The sequence below is a fragment of the Diplotaxodon limnothrissa genome, linkage group LG16 (genome assembly GCF_057381915.1).
Source record: "Diplotaxodon limnothrissa isolate DT_005_m linkage group LG16, D_limnothrissa_male_GT1.1, whole genome shotgun sequence".
NCBI lineage: Eukaryota > Metazoa > Chordata > Actinopteri > Cichliformes > Cichlidae > Diplotaxodon > Diplotaxodon limnothrissa.
In genome coordinates this window covers 13803735-13822915 of record NC_140611.1, presented here as the reverse complement: position 1 = coordinate 13822915, position 19181 = coordinate 13803735, and the positions used below count along the sequence as shown (strand labels likewise).

The 19181-nt window shown below is 41.9% G+C and overlaps 1 protein-coding gene across 1 annotated transcript in view; it reads left to right on the top strand.

Annotated features, from left to right (window-relative positions):
• Positions 1 to 17549, top strand: part of dgkg (diacylglycerol kinase, gamma) — a 234602-nt gene extending 217053 nt beyond the window's left edge. Inside the window, exons 25-27 of the mRNA XM_085374679.1 lie at positions 13524 to 13644; positions 15219 to 15279; positions 17308 to 17549. Of these exons, the coding sequence (XP_085230805.1) occupies positions 13524 to 13644; positions 15219 to 15279; positions 17308 to 17406 (281 nt within the window). The 3' untranslated portion in view covers positions 17407 to 17549. The remainder of the gene's footprint in view (positions 1 to 13523; positions 13645 to 15218; positions 15280 to 17307) is intronic.
• Positions 17550 to 19181: the final 1632 nt, after the last annotated feature.

Sequence of the window (19181 nt, the reverse complement as noted above, 5' to 3'; positions counted from 1 at the left end):
GTCTCACTCTAGCCCCAACATTCCGTCCCATACACACCCATTATAAACTCTGAAACGGGTGAAAAAACATCATGAAACTTAAACTGGAACTGAAGAAAAAGTATAATAGATATTGAAAAGATAAATACAAGTTGAATAGTTGAATGTCTTGTCTTCGTTTTAAAGTTTGAATGGTGGCTCTATGTCAATGTATGTAGAAGTAGATACAGTTTAAAGAGGAGGAAGTTGAATGAGAATTTGAAGGGTCTCCCCATTGAAATACATTATAAATTTTTGTTGAAAAAAGTTGAATAAAATTAAAAATATAAATGTTAAAAATGAGAAAAAATAGAAGCAATGTTGTCCAAAAGAATAGGAATCTAACGGTGTTTGAATGGTTTTTCTAAGTTGAACGGTTTTGAAGGAGTTAGATGCCAAAAAACGTACGGAATATATAATAATAAAGATTAGAAGAACAATACTGTGAATGCTTTTCAAGCATTCACACTAATAATAAAATATAACTAGAAAGTGCATTTTCTGAAGAAACTGCAGTGTGAATGCTTGAATCTGAATGTATGCACTGAAATGAATTAATTGCTGAATTTTGAGTTAAAAATATTGAATGAGATAAAAAAAAAAGTCCGAATTTAACCTGAAAACAAAAGTGCTGAACTGCTAAAAGCTGAAGGTTACACAGAAGAAGAAGTTGGAAAAAAGCTGAAAATGTTTTAATTGTAAATTAGAAAAACCTAAGAAATGAGAAAAGAACATTTAGAGTCAGAAAACATCTGAAAGAATATTAAAAGGTCATATTCTTTGAATCACTGAATGACTAAAATGTGATCCCTCCACTTGGACCCACACAGTTTAAAAAGTTTACATCTCTGAGCTTTGAAAGACAAGATGTTGGAAAGAGAACAATAATGGCGACAATTTGAGGGTAAAATGATGGCTTTAACACTGTGGACACAGCAGCAGTTGAAAGAGAAGTGTTTAAGATGAATCTTGGCAGAGTGGCAGAGAGAGCTCGTTAAGCAGGCAGGTGTGAGCCTGGTTGCTATAGTGACCGCACCCAATGGCTCCATACACACGGACACAGACATGCGCCTCCCTTTTGCTGCTTAAAATGAACAGAAAAGTCAGGCCGAAACAAATCGTTCCCAAATGAAAAGTAAAAGTCGTATTGACAAAATTCTTTCACTGTGAGCGACAGCAATGTCTAGTCTACCAAATTCTCAGTTTTCATGTCTGTGGAGTTTATTATATGGACGTGGTGACAGTGGAAAGACACCATGCTCTTCTGATTTTCAAACGAACCTTCTGAGCCATTTTAACATTAGAGTCTATGGAAGAGTTGGAGGGAGGAGGCTGTGCATTGGTGACATTTATGAAAGAACCATAACACCTAGTACAATAGTAAACACATTGGATGAAAGAGGACAGTGATGGCTACGTTTTGAGGGTAAAATCATACCTGTAGAGCAAACGCTGCGGACACAGCAGCAGTTTTAAAAAAGATTTTAAGATTAATTTTTTTGCTCCTCTCACTCTAGCAGTTGAGCTGCCTCACTCTAGCCCCAACATTCCGTCCCATACACACCCATTATAAACTCTGAAACGGGTGAAAAAACATCATGAAACTTAAACTGGAACTGAAGAAAAAGTATAATAGATATTGAAAAGATAAATACAAGTTGAATAGTTGAATGTCTTGTCTTCGTTTTAAAGTTTGAATGGTGGCTCTATGTCAATGTATGTGGAAGTAGTAAGAGTTTAAAAATGAGTAAGTTGAATGAGAATTTGAAGGGTCTCCCCATTGAAATACATGGGAAATTTTTGTTGAATAAAGTTGAATAAAATTAAAAATATAAATGTTAAAAATGAGAAAAATAGAAGCAGTCATGTCCAAAATAATAGGAATCTAACGATGTTTGAATGGTTTTTCTAAGTTGAACGGTTTTGAAGGAGTTAGATGCCAAAAAACGTACGGAATATGGAATAATAATAAAGATTTGAAGAACAATACTGTGAATGCTTTTCAAGCATTCACACTAACTAGAAAGTGCATTTTCTGAAGAAACTGCAGTGTGAATGCTTGAATCTGAATGTATGCACTGAAATGAATTAATTACTGAATTTAAGTTAAAAATCTTGAATGAGATAAAAAAAAAAAAACGAATTTAACCTGAAAACAAAAGTGCTGAACTGCTAAAAGCTGAAGGTTACACAGAAGAAGAAGTTGGAAAAAAGCTGAAAATGTTTTAATTGTAAATTAGAAAAACCTAAGAAATGAGAAAAGAACATTTAGAGTCAGAAAACATCTGAAAGAATATTAAAAGGTCATATTCTTTGAATCACTGAATGACTAAAATGTGATCCCTCCACTTGGACCCACACAGTTTAAAAAGTTTACATCTCTGAGCTTTGAAAGACAAGATGTTGGAAAAAGAACAACGATGGCGACGTTTTGAGGGTAAAATGATGGCTTTAACACTGTGGACACAGCAGCAGTTGAAAGAGAAGTGCTTAAGATGAATCTTGGCACAGTGGCAGGCAGAGCTCGTTAAGCAGGCAGGTGTGAGCCTGGTTGCTATAGTGACTGCACCCAATGGCTCCATACACACGTACACAGACATGCGCCTCACTTTTGCTGCTTAAAATGAACAGAAAAGTCAGGCGGAAACAAATCGCTCCCAAATGAAAAGTATAGGTCGTATTGACGAAATTCTTTCACCGTGAGCGGCAGCAATGTCTAGTCTACCTAATTCTCAGTTTTCATGCCTGTGGAGTTTATTATATGGACGTGGTGACAGTGTAAAAACACCATGCTCTTCTGATTTTCAAACCAACCTTCTGAGCCGTTTTAACATTAGAGTCTATGGAAGAGTTGGAGGGAGGAGGCTGTGCATTGGTGACATTTATGAAAGAACCATAACACCTAGTACAATAGTAAACACATTGGATGAAAGAGGACAGCCATGGCTACGTTTTGAGGGTAAAATCATACCTGTAGAGCAAACGCTGTGGACACAGCAGCAGTTTTAAAAAAGATTTTAAGATTAATTTTTTTGCTCCTCTCACTCTAGCAGTTGAGCTGTCTCACTCTAGCCCCAACATTCCGTCCCATACACACCCATTATAAACTCTGAAACGGGTGAAAAAACATCATGAAACTTAAACTGGAACTGAAGAAAAAGTATAATAGATATTGAAAAGATAAATACAAGTTGAATAGTTGAATGTCTTGTCTTCGTTTTAAAGTTTGAATGGTGGCTCTATGTCAATGTATGTGGAAGTAGTAAGAGTTTAAAAATGAGTAAGTTGAATGAGAATTTGAAGGGTCTCCCCATTGAAATACATGGGAAATTTTTGTTGAATAAAGTTGAATAAAATTAAAAATATAAATGTTAAAAATATGAAAAATAGAAGCAGTGTTGTCCAAAAGAATAGGAATCTAACGGTGTTTGAATGGTTTTTCTAAGTTGAACGGTTTTGAAGGAGTTAGATGCCAAAAAACGTACGGAATATATAATAATAATAATAAAGATTCGAATAACAATACTGTGAATGCTTTTCAAGCATTCACACTAATAAAGATTCGAATAACAATACTGTGAATGCTTTTCAAGCATTCACACTAATAATAAAGATTAGAATAACAATACTGTGAATGCTTTTCAAGCATTCACACTAATTAATAAGATCCATAAGATTTGTTACTAGAATATTTTTAATGACTTATCAGGTCTTTTCCTTCACCTGTGATATATTCATGATCTAATGTCATTACTGACAGGTTAATGAAAATCAAAAATGATACAAAGAAAATTTCATTAGGCAATTTTTATGTTATTTCTACAAAATGATTTATTTTCAATACTGCTAGAAACCTAAGTTTTAGATGATGAACTAGTGACTCCAAAATCCTTCAGTCAACATGACAATTCAAATGAAGTCATCAGTAGACAGGTTACATACTGCACCACCTTCTTTCGTAAAATCTTCCACACATGAAATTTTATGAGACTTGTTTTGGGTCCTGTGGCCTTTTGCCAAGCCCATTTCCTCTTCAGAGCAAAGAAGAAACACGAGCACTTCCTGTTTGTATTTTGAAATAAAACCAGCAGGGTCTGACGAAATTAGGAAATTATTAAACATTGTTCAGACCGTATCAGACAGACGGAGCCCTAACAGTTTCAGCTTTGTAGGCTGGCTGCAGGAGTGAGATGCTCGGAGAACGGTTCGACGCGCTCTGTGGGTGCTGTTGGCAGACATTTGTTCTTCACTCGTGCACAGAAGCAAACTTTGCTGGAGCCTTCACATCAAACATTATTTATCTACTCTCTTTGTACTTTGATTTTTTGTACCTTTTCCCCACCATTAACATTTGGAATATTCAACCTTTGCAGATATTTAGCGGAGGCTTCGACTGACATTAAGCTGTTGAGTCAGTGCAACAGCATAAAGGCACTCAGGAGAAACCCAGTGCCTTTTGTATGCATGAGCAATGACTGCAGCGTGCTCAGGTGTTCAGCTGGCACCTGCCTGCCTGCCTGAATAAAGTTAATCAACTCTGAGCGCACCACACTAGCCTGCATGATTAGCCACGGAGGTTACAGAAGGTGGGATATGACTCAATGCAGAGTCTATTTTTTGTGCCCAAACCACACTATCCACTTTCCATTATCATTATTATTATTATTGTTATTAAGTATAAACACAAAATAAATAAAAGTCAAAGTTCTTCAGCTTGGTTCTTGTTCCTCTGTGATCTGTAAGCCGCCTCAGTTTATTAGTGCAGACAAAATTGCCACCAGCACAAATTCTGCTGTAGCGCCTCACAAATTATCACACTGACTGTGAACACAAATCATTCATTTCACAACAATTTGTAAAACATGCAAAATTGCTGCCGGGCCACTCGGATGCATAATTCCCCCAATCCCAGTGGATCCTTTAAAAGCTATGTGAAGTGAAAGTGAAATGTCAAATGACATCATCAATGACCTTTAAGATCATGTCTGTAAATATTGACTGTAAGGCCTCGCACCTGTCGAGCACAGTGAGAACAGAAAAGGGAAAAGCCCGGCAGAAGGTTTGATGAAGAGCCACGGCCTGCTAAAGCGTTCACAGTCTCAGAAGTGACAGGGCGCACTTTGTGTAGCGCATTATTTAACCAGGTCTGCTTGTTTTTGCTGTCACGTGTCTAATGTTTGGGAGAGACACAGTGAAAGGAATAGAATAATCCTTTAATTGTCCCACAAGGGGAAATTTGGTTGTAACAGCAGCCAGAAAGACACATATACAAACAAACAGGACACAGAACAGACACCATTTTTTTCTTACATATTTACATTAAGGACAATGGTTACTATAAACAGAGTACTGTAAGCAAGGATAAGAGTGTGTGGACTGTTAATTGCGTGTGCCAGCTCTGACCCTACTGTAGTGACGATTTTGTCAAACTGTGAACAACGATGAACTGATCAGAGATGATGACTGAGGTTCCTCGAGCTACCCTTGAGACCAAATCTGAGTCAATCCCTGGATTCTCATGTTTATGTTTATTTTATATACATTAACACTTACACTCACAATGCATGTCTGTATTAGCCATACAGGTTCATTTTAATCCACAGTAGGTAGGAACAACACATTTGTTTTCTAAAACTGACATGACTGTAGCTCAGAAGGTAGAGCAGGTCATCTACTCATCTGAAGGTTGGTGGTTCGATCCCTGGCTCCTCCAGTCTTCATATCAAGTATCCTTGGGCAAGGTGCTAACCCCAAGTTGCTCTCCAATGCATCCATTGGAGTGTGAATGTACTTCGAAAGCACTATTTATAGAGAACGTGCTTGGGTGAATGTGGCATGTTGTAAAGAGCACTTTGAGTACTACGAAAAGTGCTATATAAGAATCAGTCCATTTACTTTAGATATCAAAACAATAAATACACAAGAAAAAGACTACAAAGAAGTGCTGGTGCAGAGCATTTCCATCATGTGACTCAACTCTTACAGGATGTATTTTACCACTGAGAGTCTCCCACGTCATCAGGAGCAATGTAAGTCCAGTGATGGACACCAGTTCCCGGTGCCTCTAATGCCTTTAATGTGTATTTATTTTTTTCTGGTATCATAAAAAGCTTATAGACATAAATGATTACAAGGGTTATCGCACTAGCTAGGCTGCAACTTCACTGGATGTTATGAATAATTTACTGTTATGAATAATAACAAACGGGCAGTATCCTGTGCAGCATTACAGGAAAGATACTGTGGAAACTTCCCTTTCAGTGGATCCACACGCTGCTAACTACTCTTGGCTATTTTTCTGGGGGCTTTTTTGTTCCCACCAGCCCAAAAAAACATACCAACCACACCAACTGTGCAGCAGCAGCATTAATGTTCTAATTTAATCAGCTGCTTGCCCGTTTTTGAAGTTTTTTGAAGTTTAAATAGCCTGCATAAACAGCCTTAGTGCTGCTATGACTACTGTCTTGAAAAGACATGCCAATGTTACCAAATATAGCTTGAAAAGATTTGAATGAATTCTGATAAAACTTTGTAGGGGTGTAGAGTGGGCTCATGTTAACAACCCATTAAAATTTGGCTTACATCAACAAAGGTCTTCAAGGTCAACGTAATGATATATTTGCTTATAACCTAGAAACTATGATCCTTTCAACTCCCTTCCTTCCCTCCCCATCTCCAGCTGCCTCCCTCTTCCCGCTCCTCCACAACCACCCACACATGCAGGGCCTTGGAGTGGGGGTATGTCACCAGGGTGCAGAGGAGGCTACCCCCCCCCCCCCTGTCCCCTTCTGGCTGCCTCTGCCTCAATTTTATCCCACAACTTAGACATTCACATTATTCACACTCTCATTACACATACATATAGGATCTTGGGGGTGGGCACAATCACGGAGTCCAAATTACCATCAGGGTGTACACCTCACCCCTGGCGTCGTTGCCCACCTCTCAATTTTAAATACACTTAGTCATTGAGGGCTAGCAGGAGGGACTATGCGCTTACCTGCTGCTCCTTGGCAGGTAGCTCCATGCCCTCCTGGGTTTTAATTGCACCTTAGAACACATATGCATCAACACTACAATGAGCGGGTGGAGGGAGGTTTGGAGTCTTCTCCCACCCCCATTCTCTGCGGCCTGCTGGAGCGGGAGGGCTAGTAGGAGGAGTTGGCCGTCCGACTGCGGTCTGGGGTGTGGGGCCTCCCTGCTGCTGCGGAGTCGGGGTGGTCTGCCTCTCCCCACCGCAGGGAAAAGGGTAACACCACCTGGGTCTGGGTGCAGTTCCCCCCTCCAGGGGCAAGGGTACCTAGACCCGGTTTGTAGAGTATGCTTGGGGAGTGTGATCGTGTGTACAGCGTCTCTTTATGTCTGTCTCCACGTTGGTTGAGTGTGGAGTGAGTGCATATGAGAGCATGAGGGTGGGAATGGATGTTTGTGTCTGTGTGTGCCTGTATGTCTGTGTCTATATGTCAGGTTGGGTATCAGACGCCACCTCTCTGGGGACACCTCAGGCCCTCCAAGGTTTGGAGGCCTATCTCCACCCACCACCACTTCCCCTGCCGGTGGCGGACTCCCTCAGGTGTCGGTGTGTTGGTGGTTCTTTGTGTCTGGGGGTGGGCGTCCGGGTACACACCGGCTCACTCCTTGGCGGCCGCTTGTCGGGGCCTGGGGCTCGCTCGGGCCCCTTTGGAGGTGGGGTGCCCCCGGCCTCTCGGCCTGGGGCTCGGTCACTCAGGCACAGCTGGGGGCCGGCGGAGCTCACGGGCGCGTCACTGCAACTCCCCCTGACTTCTGCTCCGCGGCTGCTGGGCGAGCCCTCATCTGGGTCTCTCCTCAGCTCTTACTGGAACAGTGGCGCGGCTGCCCCTCTGTTGGTCTTCCATGGTCTCTTGTGTTCTGGGGGCCTCTGGATGTCTGGAGTTTTGATCTCCTCCATACCCGCTTCACACCCTGGAGGACGGGGCTGTGGCCCCCCCACACTCCCTAGCAGATCATTACATGGAGAAACCTTTGGAATGCAAGCATGCTGATCCACACAGGTATGCACACATGGGTATTCACAGACGCGGACTACAGCTTTCTTGGCTGCTGCCTCAAAGCACACTGTGCGCTGTCTATCTTGCGTGCTGCACAATATCGTTTATTATTTAGTAAATATTGATATCTATGACTAGCTAGTTTATTGTGATGGTGTCTCCTCTGTTTGTTTTTTTTTGTTTGTTTGTTTTTTTTTTTTCTCCATACAGGTGACCCAGGAGTTCTTTTTTTTTTTCTCTCTCTCTTCCTCCCCCTTCTCACCATCTCTTCTCCCCTTTGGTTTTCTTTCTTTCTCTCCCCCTCTTTCTCTCATTCATTCCCCCTGTCCTATTTATTAAAAAAAAAAAAAAAAAAAAATGACAAAGGATGAACTGAAGCTCTGCCATCACGTAATGTCGCATACTGCTGTTTCTGATGTCATTTAAAAAAAAAGAAAAAAAAAGAAAAGAAAAAGACTACAAAGAAGTGCTGGTGCAGAGCATTTCCATCATGTGACTCAACTCTTACAGGATGTATTTTACCACTGAGAGTCTCCCACGTCATCAGGAGCAATGTAAGTCCAGTGATGGACACCAGTTCCCGGTGCCTCTAATGCCTTTAATGTGTATTTATTTTTTTCTGGTATCATAAAAAGCTTATAGACATAAATGATTACAAGGGTTATCGCACTAGCTAGGCTGCAACTTCACTGGATGTTATGAATAATTTACTGTTATGAATAATAACAAACGGGCAGTATCCTGTGCAGCATTACAGGAAAGATACTGTGGAAACTTCCCTTTCAGTGGATCCACACGCTGCTAACTACTCTTGGCTATTTTTCTGGGGGCTTTTTTGTTCCCACCAGCCCAAAAAAACATACCAACCACACCAACTGTGCAGCAGCAGCATTAATGTTCTAATTTAATCAGCTGCTTGCCCGTTTTTGAAGTTTTTTGAAGTTTAAATAGCCTGCATAAACAGCCTTAGTGCTGCTATGACTACTGTCTTGAAAAGACATGCCAATGTTACCAAATATAGCTTGAAAAGATTTGAATGAATTCTGATAAAACTTTGTAGGGGTGTAGAGTGGGCTCATGTTAACAACCCATTAAAATTTGGCTTACATCAACAAAGGTCTTCAAGGTCAACGTAATGATATATTTGCTTATAACCTAGAAACTATGATCCTTTCAACTCCCTTCCTTCCCTCCCCATCTCCAGCTGCCTCCCTCTTCCCGCTCCTCCACAACCACCCACACATGCAGGGCCTTGGAGTGGGGGTATGTCACCAGGGTGCAGAGGAGGCTACCCCCCCCCCCCCTGTCCCCTTCTGGCTGCCTCTGCCTCAATTTTATCCCACAACTTAGACATTCACATTATTCACACTCTCATTACACATACATATAGGATCTTGGGGGTGGGCACAATCACGGAGTCCAAATTACCATCAGGGTGTACACCTCACCCCTGGCGTCGTTGCCCACCTCTCAATTTTAAATACACTTAGTCATTGAGGGCTAGCAGGAGGGACTATGCGCTTACCTGCTGCTCCTTGGCAGGTAGCTCCATGCCCTCCTGGGTTTTAATTGCACCTTAGAACACATATGCATCAACACTACAATGAGCGGGTGGAGGGAGGTTTGGAGTCTTCTCCCACCCCCATTCTCTGCGGCCTGCTGGAGCGGGAGGGCTAGTAGGAGGAGTTGGCCGTCCGACTGCGGTCTGGGGTGTGGGGCCTCCCTGCTGCTGCGGAGTCGGGGTGGTCTGCCTCTCCCCACCGCAGGGAAAAGGGTAACACCACCTGGGTCTGGGTGCAGTTCCCCCCTCCAGGGGCAAGGGTACCTAGACCCGGTTTGTAGAGTATGCTTGGGGAGTGTGATCGTGTGTACAGCGTCTCTTTATGTCTGTCTCCACGTTGGTTGAGTGTGGAGTGAGTGCATATGAGAGCATGAGGGTGGGAATGGATGTTTGTGTCTGTGTGTGCCTGTATGTCTGTGTCTATATGTCAGGTTGGGTATCAGACGCCACCTCTCTGGGGACACCTCAGGCCCTCCAAGGTTTGGAGGCCTATCTCCACCCACCACCACTTCCCCTGCCGGTGGCGGACTCCCTCAGGTGTCGGTGTGTTGGTGGTTCTTTGTGTCTGGGGGTGGGCGTCCGGGTACACACCGGCTCACTCCTTGGCGGCCGCTTGTCGGGGCCTGGGGCTCGCTCGGGCCCCTTTGGAGGTGGGGTGCCCCCGGCCTCTCGGCCTGGGGCTCGGTCACTCAGGCACAGCTGGGGGCCGGCGGAGCTCACGGGCGCGTCACTGCAACTCCCCCTGACTTCTGCTCCGCGGCTGCTGGGCGAGCCCTCATCTGGGTCTCTCCTCAGCTCTTACTGGAACAGTGGCGCGGCTGCCCCTCTGTTGGTCTTCCATGGTCTCTTGTGTTCTGGGGGCCTCTGGATGTCTGGAGTTTTGATCTCCTCCATACCCGCTTCACACCCTGGAGGACGGGGCTGTGGCCCCCCCACACTCCCTAGCAGATCATTACATGGAGAAACCTTTGGAATGCAAGCATGCTGATCCACACAGGTATGCACACATGGGTATTCACAGACGCGGACTACAGCTTTCTTGGCTGCTGCCTCAAAGCACACTGTGCGCTGTCTATCTTGCGTGCTGCACAATATCGTTTATTATTTAGTAAATATTGATATCTATGACTAGCTAGTTTATTGTGATGGTGTCTCCTCTGTTTGTTTTTTTTTGTTTGTTTGTTTTTTTTTTTTCTCCATACAGGTGACCCAGGAGTTCTTTTTTTTTTTCTCTCTCTCTTCCTCCCCCTTCTCACCATCTCTTCTCCCCTTTGGTTTTCTTTCTTTCTCTCCCCCTCTTTCTCTCATTCATTCCCCCTGTCCTATTTATTAAAAAAAAAAAAAAAAAAAAATGACAAAGGATGAACTGAAGCTCTGCCATCACGTAATGTCGCATACTGCTGTTTCTGATGTCATTTAAAAAAAAAGAAAAAAAAAGAAAAGAAAAAGACTACAAAGAAGTGCTGGTGCAGAGCATTTCCATCATGTGACTCAACTCTTACAGGATGTATTTTACCACTGAGAGTCTCCCACGTCATCAGGAGCAATGTAAGTCCAGTGATGGACACCAGTTCCCGGTGCCTCTAATGCCTTTAATGTGTATTTATTTTTTTCTGGTATCATAAAAAGCTTATAGACATAAATGATTACAAGGGTTATCGCACTAGCTAGGCTGCAACTTCACTGGATGTTATGAATAATTTACTGTTATGAATAATAACAAACGGGCAGTATCCTGTGCAGCATTACAGGAAAGATACTGTGGAAACTTCCCTTTCAGTGGATCCACACGCTGCTAACTACTCTTGGCTATTTTTCTGGGGGCTTTTTTGTTCCCACCAGCCCAAAAAAACATACCAACCACACCAACTGTGCAGCAGCAGCATTAATGTTCTAATTTAATCAGCTGCTTGCCCGTTTTTGAAGTTTTTTGAAGTTTAAATAGCCTGCATAAACAGCCTTAGTGCTGCTATGACTACTGTCTTGAAAAGACATGCCAATGTTACCAAATATAGCTTGAAAAGATTTGAATGAATTCTGATAAAACTTTGTAGGGGTGTAGAGTGGGCTCATGTTAACAACCCATTAAAATTTGGCTTACATCAACAAAGGTCTTCAAGGTCAACGTAATGATATATTTGCTTATAACCTAGAAACTATGATCCTTTCAACTGTGCTTTGTACATTGTCAACATATAAAAAGTGCCATCTAAGGATTTAAAATATCATTTGACCTCTGAACTCCCCTTTAAGGTCTGTAGATCAATCTGGTCAAAGTGATAATAAAGCCACACAAAGGTATTTAAAACTGTGTGTCTTAATACCAGACAGGGAACGATGTATGAGGATTCTAAATATCACATTATAGTTTGCATTTGATCTCTAGTAACACTGTTCCATTTCACATCTGCCTTTGTCTTTATTTCTCCATCTAATTAAAAAATAACTCTTCTCAAAATGATGTCCAGTATATTCAAATCGATTTCAACAGGGCAAATAACAAAAGCCTGCCCTTTGGTTCTTACTGCACTACAAATGTCTTAAATTGTGCTTAAAAAGATCAAAGAAAACAAGATGACTCTATAGGAAATACAATACCTCTGCCATAAAAGTCAGTACTGCCCAGAGAGTGAGCTGAGGTTTGGGCTCCAAGTGCTTCTTCTTTAAGGTTTGAGTAAGGCAAGAATTTTTGTTTCTTATTCTTCCAACCCAAAGTTGTGGGGACCGTTTTGTTTTTTTGTTTTTTTTTCTAGTTTGAAGTCATTTCATCATAAATTAAATGGCAAAATCCCTGCTGCCATAGAAACTGTACATGTAACTTTACTAGCGCTGTCTGTTTTATTAGAACAAATAACTTCAGTTATATCTGGCCAGGGTGAGCTGGAAGCATGCTAGGTGGTAGCATAGCTGTGTATGAAAGTTGCTATCCGGTCTTTAAGTGATGACGTGATGAACCCTGCTTCCAGGTCCAAACTATTTTGTGTTTATTAAGGCTGTTTTGTTTTTAACGTGTTTTAATGCTTTGTATCTTGCAGTGATCACCGTCGGCCTCTCTTGGTTTTATTACCACTGTTCATTGTAAAGCTCAGTTTTTAAAACCTTACGATGTAACTACAGCCCAGCCCATGCAGCAGTAAATTAATGACGTATTGTGGATGGATTATTTCAGTTGTTCTTCTGACTGAAGTTTGGTCTGTTTACAGCGTCCTGCTATGCGATTGCATTTGTCCCTGACCACCGGGAACCCTCACATTAACTGTTATCAAGTGGAAAAAAGTTAGCGTTCATCCTCCAGCTTCACTGTGTTAATGTGTTTATATTATGCTAATCATAGCTATGTCTTCTCTTCCTTAGTTCCCTTGAAAACAAGCAGTTGTGAGGTGATACTCACTGTTATGTCAAAAAACACAGTAAAGCAAAGTTTAGTCATTTGACACCTTCAACTATAATATCATACATGCTGCCTGGAGTCCTAGTTGTAGCATTAAGATTGGCTGGAAGCGAAGGTCTTCATTCAGTCACAGTAGGTGGAAAAAGTCGTTCTTAAAGTCCTGAAGAAGTAAATATATTGAAAATTGGATTAAAAAATAAAATTTCACATTTAATCAAAAAATCCTGCTAAAAGTCTTTAAAAGATACAAATATATCTGACACTACCATTTGTGTTTGATGGGGCCAAGTTGGAAGCATCATTTCCAGAGATTAAATCCAGGTCTTTGCAGTGAAGAACAATTGCTTTTTCTCACTACTGTGGCACCCCAAGCAGTTACCTTGAGTCACTTGAGAAATTTGACCTTGGCCTCAAATGGAACACATTTGTATTCCAAAGCGGCAAAAAATGTGTATTTTCTTTGTAAATTCCAAAATCATGCCACAGTTTCCATGTCTCTAATACTCTCTCTGTGACCATTCAGACTTTAGTGACCAACTGCTGGAGGTGGTTGGCTTGGAGGGGGCTATAGAGATGGGGCAGATCTACACTGGGCTGAAGAGCGCAGGACGCAGGCTGGCTCAGTGCGCCAATGTCACCATCAGGTCAGCACCCCCATCTCCCTGCTGTTCCTCACATCTTCTTGCCCACTTTGAACGATCCTCTTCCCTTCTGTCACCTTCTGTACTCCGTTCTCCATCCTGCCTTTGTCTCGTGTCACTACCCCTGCCTGTCTTTATCTTCCTTCTGATCAACCAACTGGAAGCTGTACTTGGTGCACCAATTGCATCCATCTCCTATACATGCAGGATAAAAAATGTATTCCTTGCGAGTGTTTTTGTGCATTTTAAAATCCCTGCAGTGTCCAAACAATAACGTGCCTGCAGCTAATAAATAATATATTCCAAATGCATGTCGTGCTAAGAGTGTTGTTGGAGCTCTGGGCTGACTCGCAGGCTGACAAATGGGCTGTAGTTTGGAGTTCTCATAGCTAGATTTGGGTTTCCTTGCAGGTTTTCCAATTACGCAGAAAAATGAAGATGCTACACTAGTGAACCCTTATTCTTCTTTGTGTATTTATAGAGAACCTTGAGGCTGTTCAGCTGATGTCTCATGGTGGGGAAGATATTATCTCAGACTGATGAATGTTAATTGTGGTTCTGAATTATGTAAATGCCATCTGCCCATATCCATGTGAGTCTGTGCAGACTCATGTCATGTGTGGCCTATAATTAATGATCGAGCTGATTTTTCCCGCAAACAAAAACATTATTTGTTTGTGCAAACAATCTTTGACGCACTGTTGCTGCACAAAAAACACAGTTTGTCATTCTTATTAACCCTCTGATGTCAAAGTCATCATCAGTGAAGGCCTTAACCTATCATTACATATCAAAATATGTCATTTAAAAAAATTATTCCAAAAAAAAGATGTAAATGCACCTAACTTACTGTTCAATAACTGTTAGAAGTCAGTGCAGTAAAGAATTAACTGGATATGATTCGGTGCAAATTCAAATACACTTAGTAGTCTACACAGCACTCAGTGCTGTGAGTGTTCAGTGAGAGGGTAAAAGTGCCATAAATGTGAGTCCATTTACTGAAATTGTATCGTGGATTGCTTTTTGGTTTTACACTTTATTTTATCCAAAGAATGATCTCGTCGCTTGGCCCATTTAACATGCCTAGTGTGCCAGTTACTGCAGCAAAGAAGTGACATTACAAGTTGTTCTCTCACTTGTTCAATAAACCACCACTAATATTTTCCTAGACCAGAATTAAAGGGGCATTCATCCCAGTCATTCTCCCACACTGTGTTTCTCCAGTCACAGAGGCATGCCTGAAAGTCCTAAACCAACTCTGTGTGTGTGTGTGTGTGTGTGTGTGTGTGTGTGTGTGTGTGTGTGTGTGTGTGTGTGTGTGTGTGTGTGTGTGTGTGTGTGTGTGTGTGTACAGTAGTTGTGTGAGTTTAAAGAGTGGGAGTTTGTCTGGGAAAGGGTCTCATGGGAACAGAGGGTGCAGTGTCTCACCCTGTCCTAGGACAGTGTTAACAGGCCTCAGAGGTGTGTGTGACCCTCATAACCCCCAACCCCACCCTGCCCTCTCGTCTTCCACTCTCACTGTCTCTGCCCTCTGCCCACTCTTTCTTGTTCTTCATCCCTCTGATGTCTCTTCACAGGACGTCCCGACGGCTACCAATGCAGATTGATGGTGAGCCCTGGATGCAGCCTCCCTGCACGGTGAGACTGAACACCACTACACCACAGTGTGCCAGCACTACAGTTTAAATCAATCACTAGAATTAAGATTTAAACTGCACTTGCTCAGGCCCACGTTCCATATGACGTAAAGTACTATAGGCATGAATGATGCCTTGATGGAAGACTGTTGCTTTATTCTTCGTCAAATTTCATTTTTTAGAAAAGTCATTGCTCAGATTTGTTCAGACAACTGTCTGGTTTAAATGACTGCTCTTATACACTTCATTACTAATTTGCTAATAGTACAGTAATATTCTATATTTGTAAATGAGCCCACCTGAGAATTTCCTCACAGGCTTCAATGAGACGGGTAAGGAACAAATCAGCCATTCACAAAATTTTCACAACAATCTAGCGAAGACAATATTATTTTTGGTCTATTTTGCTGTTGTGTAGACTTGTGCATGTGTCAAACTAAATCAAACAACAACAGCAATAGAGTACATACCACCTTCAATATGTGGGTCCATGGTTGACAACTGGTACAGTGTTCCAAGGTTTGAAAGCCTCATCTTTAGTTCTCCAAATACACATATGGCTAAATCTTTGTCTTATCTGATGTAAAACACGGTTCACTGTGGACAGTGATGCTAGTGTCCCAGCAGTTTCCAGTTCATGGCAGGCCTGAGCCTTGGTGCTTTCTGGAGGGAGAAACACAGCCCAGCCCCCAATGACAGAGTTTGTACCTGGCAGGCGCAGCAGGCATAGCGCAGTTATTTTGTGGATCTGTGACTGTTCTGGTCGGGCCTCGTGCCAGTCAGGTGACCCGCAAAGACACAAAGCATGACAATAACCTAACTGCTGTGGTGGGAATGAAGTTAGAGCAAGTGTGGTTGGTGAACCAGCCCACGTTCTAGTGAGGTGATAAAACCAGTTTAAATGTGTGTTTGAAATCATTGTTCTGTCGAAACACCCAGTTGTGTCCAAGTTTCAGCTGCCAAGCTGCTGAACTGAGGTGGATTTGAAGAATTTGGAGGTAGTCCTCCTTCTTCATTACTTTGTGCAATGTACTAGTACCACTGGCAGCAAAACCGTTCCAAACCACCTTCACCATTACTTATTCAAATTTACCTCATCAATGTGGCCAAATGGCTAAATCTTTGTCTCGTCTGACGTAAAACTCGCTTCACTGTGGACGGTGATGCAAGTGTTCCAGCAGCTTTCAGGTCATGGCATTTTTGAGCCTCGGTGTTTCCTGGCTTGTTCCTCTAGATCATCTGAGGGTGACGGTTCAATCAAAGTGGTGACAATTCTAAATAACTTGTACTTAAATACAATTTGATCTGATGTTAATCAAATCTGGAGTTGGTAATAAATGGCTCCAAGAGAGCTTTCTAACTTGTGGAATTCTACAATAGTTCTTCCATCTTCACTGAGTTCCTTGGAGTTTCCCATCGTCCCATTGATTGGTCAAATCCAAATCTTTCTTATGCTGTGGCCAAACAGAATCAAGTTAAAACATACTGCAGAACCACTAATTAAACTATCTGAGTGTATAATTCTGTCTTTCTGAACTTCTGACTGCAATTCCAAAATTCCAGGTGAGAATGTGTTGGTTGAACTGACTTTATCATGTTCACACTAAACACTACACCAGATTTGACTTTCACTGTGTTTCTCTGGATGTAGTTTAGGGTCTTTTAAAGATTCTCTGGTATCTCAGTGAGCAGGCATTTATCCCTAAAACTGATAAAGTAAACTTGCCGTGTAACAGTTCTGTCCACTTCCTCCTCTGCTTACACCCAATCTCCAACACTGTCGTGCCATCAAACATCCCAGCAAGAGGAAGTAAATTACTGTCAATTCATTCTCTCAGCATTTCAAACATTTTCATTTTATTTCTTAGCAGACCTTCAGAGAAGGGAAAAATACAGAGCTTTGTTGTGTTATATGAGTTATTTGCAAGGTCACAGTAATTTGTCTGTCAAACCAGATAAATCCTGGTAAACAAATCAAAGACATTCACCTCCGTATAGATTATAATTTCTTTCTCTGTGATTTTTGCAGGTCAGGATCACGCACAAGAACCAGGTGCCCATTTTACTGGGCCCACCTCAAAAGACGCCTTTCTTCTTCTTCAAGAAACGCAACCGGAGCCGTGATTAGAACATAGGCATTTACACAAATGAAAAAAACAGACACACACACACATATACAGTACATATATACACACACGCCCACTGTACAGGCAGCAAAATGGGCCAACTGGTACACTGCACACAGTTTGAACACAGGAATAAAATACGGACAAGTGGAAATTTCCTCATGTTGGGATGCCTACAGACAATTGATTCCCAAAGTAACCTGTACTGATGGCTAACAAAACAAGAGGACTCTCAGTATATAGTACCGACCGACTCCTGTGTAACAATCATCCTCCAAGTCTTGTCTCAAACTTTTAAATATGGGTTTAGTCTCAGCCACTTTTACAATTTCTAAGACTCTCAGTCTAAACCACCCCCTGCTCAACAAACTCAGCCATATACCAGTACTGCACTGCCTCCTAAACACAACTTTGGCTGCTGGGATTTCTGCACAGCTCAGAAAAGAAATAAAGGAAGTAATTGTGTGGGGATGGAGGGTGTAAAGGAACCAGCTGGTATGATGAGAAAAACTACTACAGTGAAAAACAGGGTTAAAGTGAGAATGGTATGGCAGTAGCTGTGGCTGTTTACAAGGTCAGTGAGTAAATAGAGTAAGATCCACCTCTTTGTTATGAATAATGAAACAGCGGTTGCTTGTAAGAGCTCGCACTCCAGGATGTCCCCACAGACTAGCAACACAGTACAGCCAAGGAAAGGAGAGGAGTGGAAAGCCTCATTCATTATTGACTTATTTTGTTTGTGGATTGTTCGCATTGAGGCGTAACAGTGGTCTGGAATAGGTGGAAACATGCAGGGAGCTCAGCCTCTTAGCATGACTGGCCTACAAACAAAAACCCCACAGTATTCGCAGATGTGCAGACGATCTGGAAGTAGACTTCAGGCTGTCTCCATATAAACCAACTAGAGACTAGACTAAAAGTAGAGCTTAGAGACACTCTAGTTCATCTTTGCTTTCTCAGAGAGCTCATTTGTCATCTGTGGCTGCACACCATCACTACGATAAAGATCAAATCAACAGCAGCCACTGTGCATGCTTCTAGAGGACTGGGATAAATCCCCTCAAGGGCATAAGAGCAGGGCCCCTGGGGTTTTTATTTACCAGAGCATTGACAAGAGGACTAAATTTATCCTTCTATTTCAGGGAGTGTCTATCTCTCCTTCACTGAAACCTTACCCTTAATAACATGTCAAACATCAATTCACAATGTCAAGTGAGCTGTCAGAGTGCATATCCCAGTGCCAGTAGGGCACTACTGCAAGGTGCCATGTGGTGCGATTCATCATTTGTCAAAACAGAAGGCCGTGTGCCTGAGACGATGGAGTTCATTGTTTAAAGAATGTAACCATATTACTGTTCCAACAAATACGGCAAAGTATATTATAATTTATGTGCAGACAAACTATATGTATATTTCTGGAAAGTAGGTGTAGGTCATGTATACTATACACACAAATGTGTTTTTAATATATCACTGTTAATAATGTGGAATTTTTAGCTTAGAGGGGCTCAGATCAGTGTTCTTCACCATGCAGAGCTGCTGCAGTTGTTCTCTGAAGACAGTTTTCTACACTGATGCAGATCGTTACATTTGAATCTACTGTCCTGTCGCCTTCACTTCCTAGGTGGTCTTGTACACAGTGAGTAAGGAACAGGGAAAAATTTCGATTTTGCACCATTCATGGCAAAACGATCTCATGGTTCAAATACTTAGTTTGCAGAGCTTTTACAATAATCTTATATCAACAGCCGTGCAATGAAAGCTGATTGCATATCAG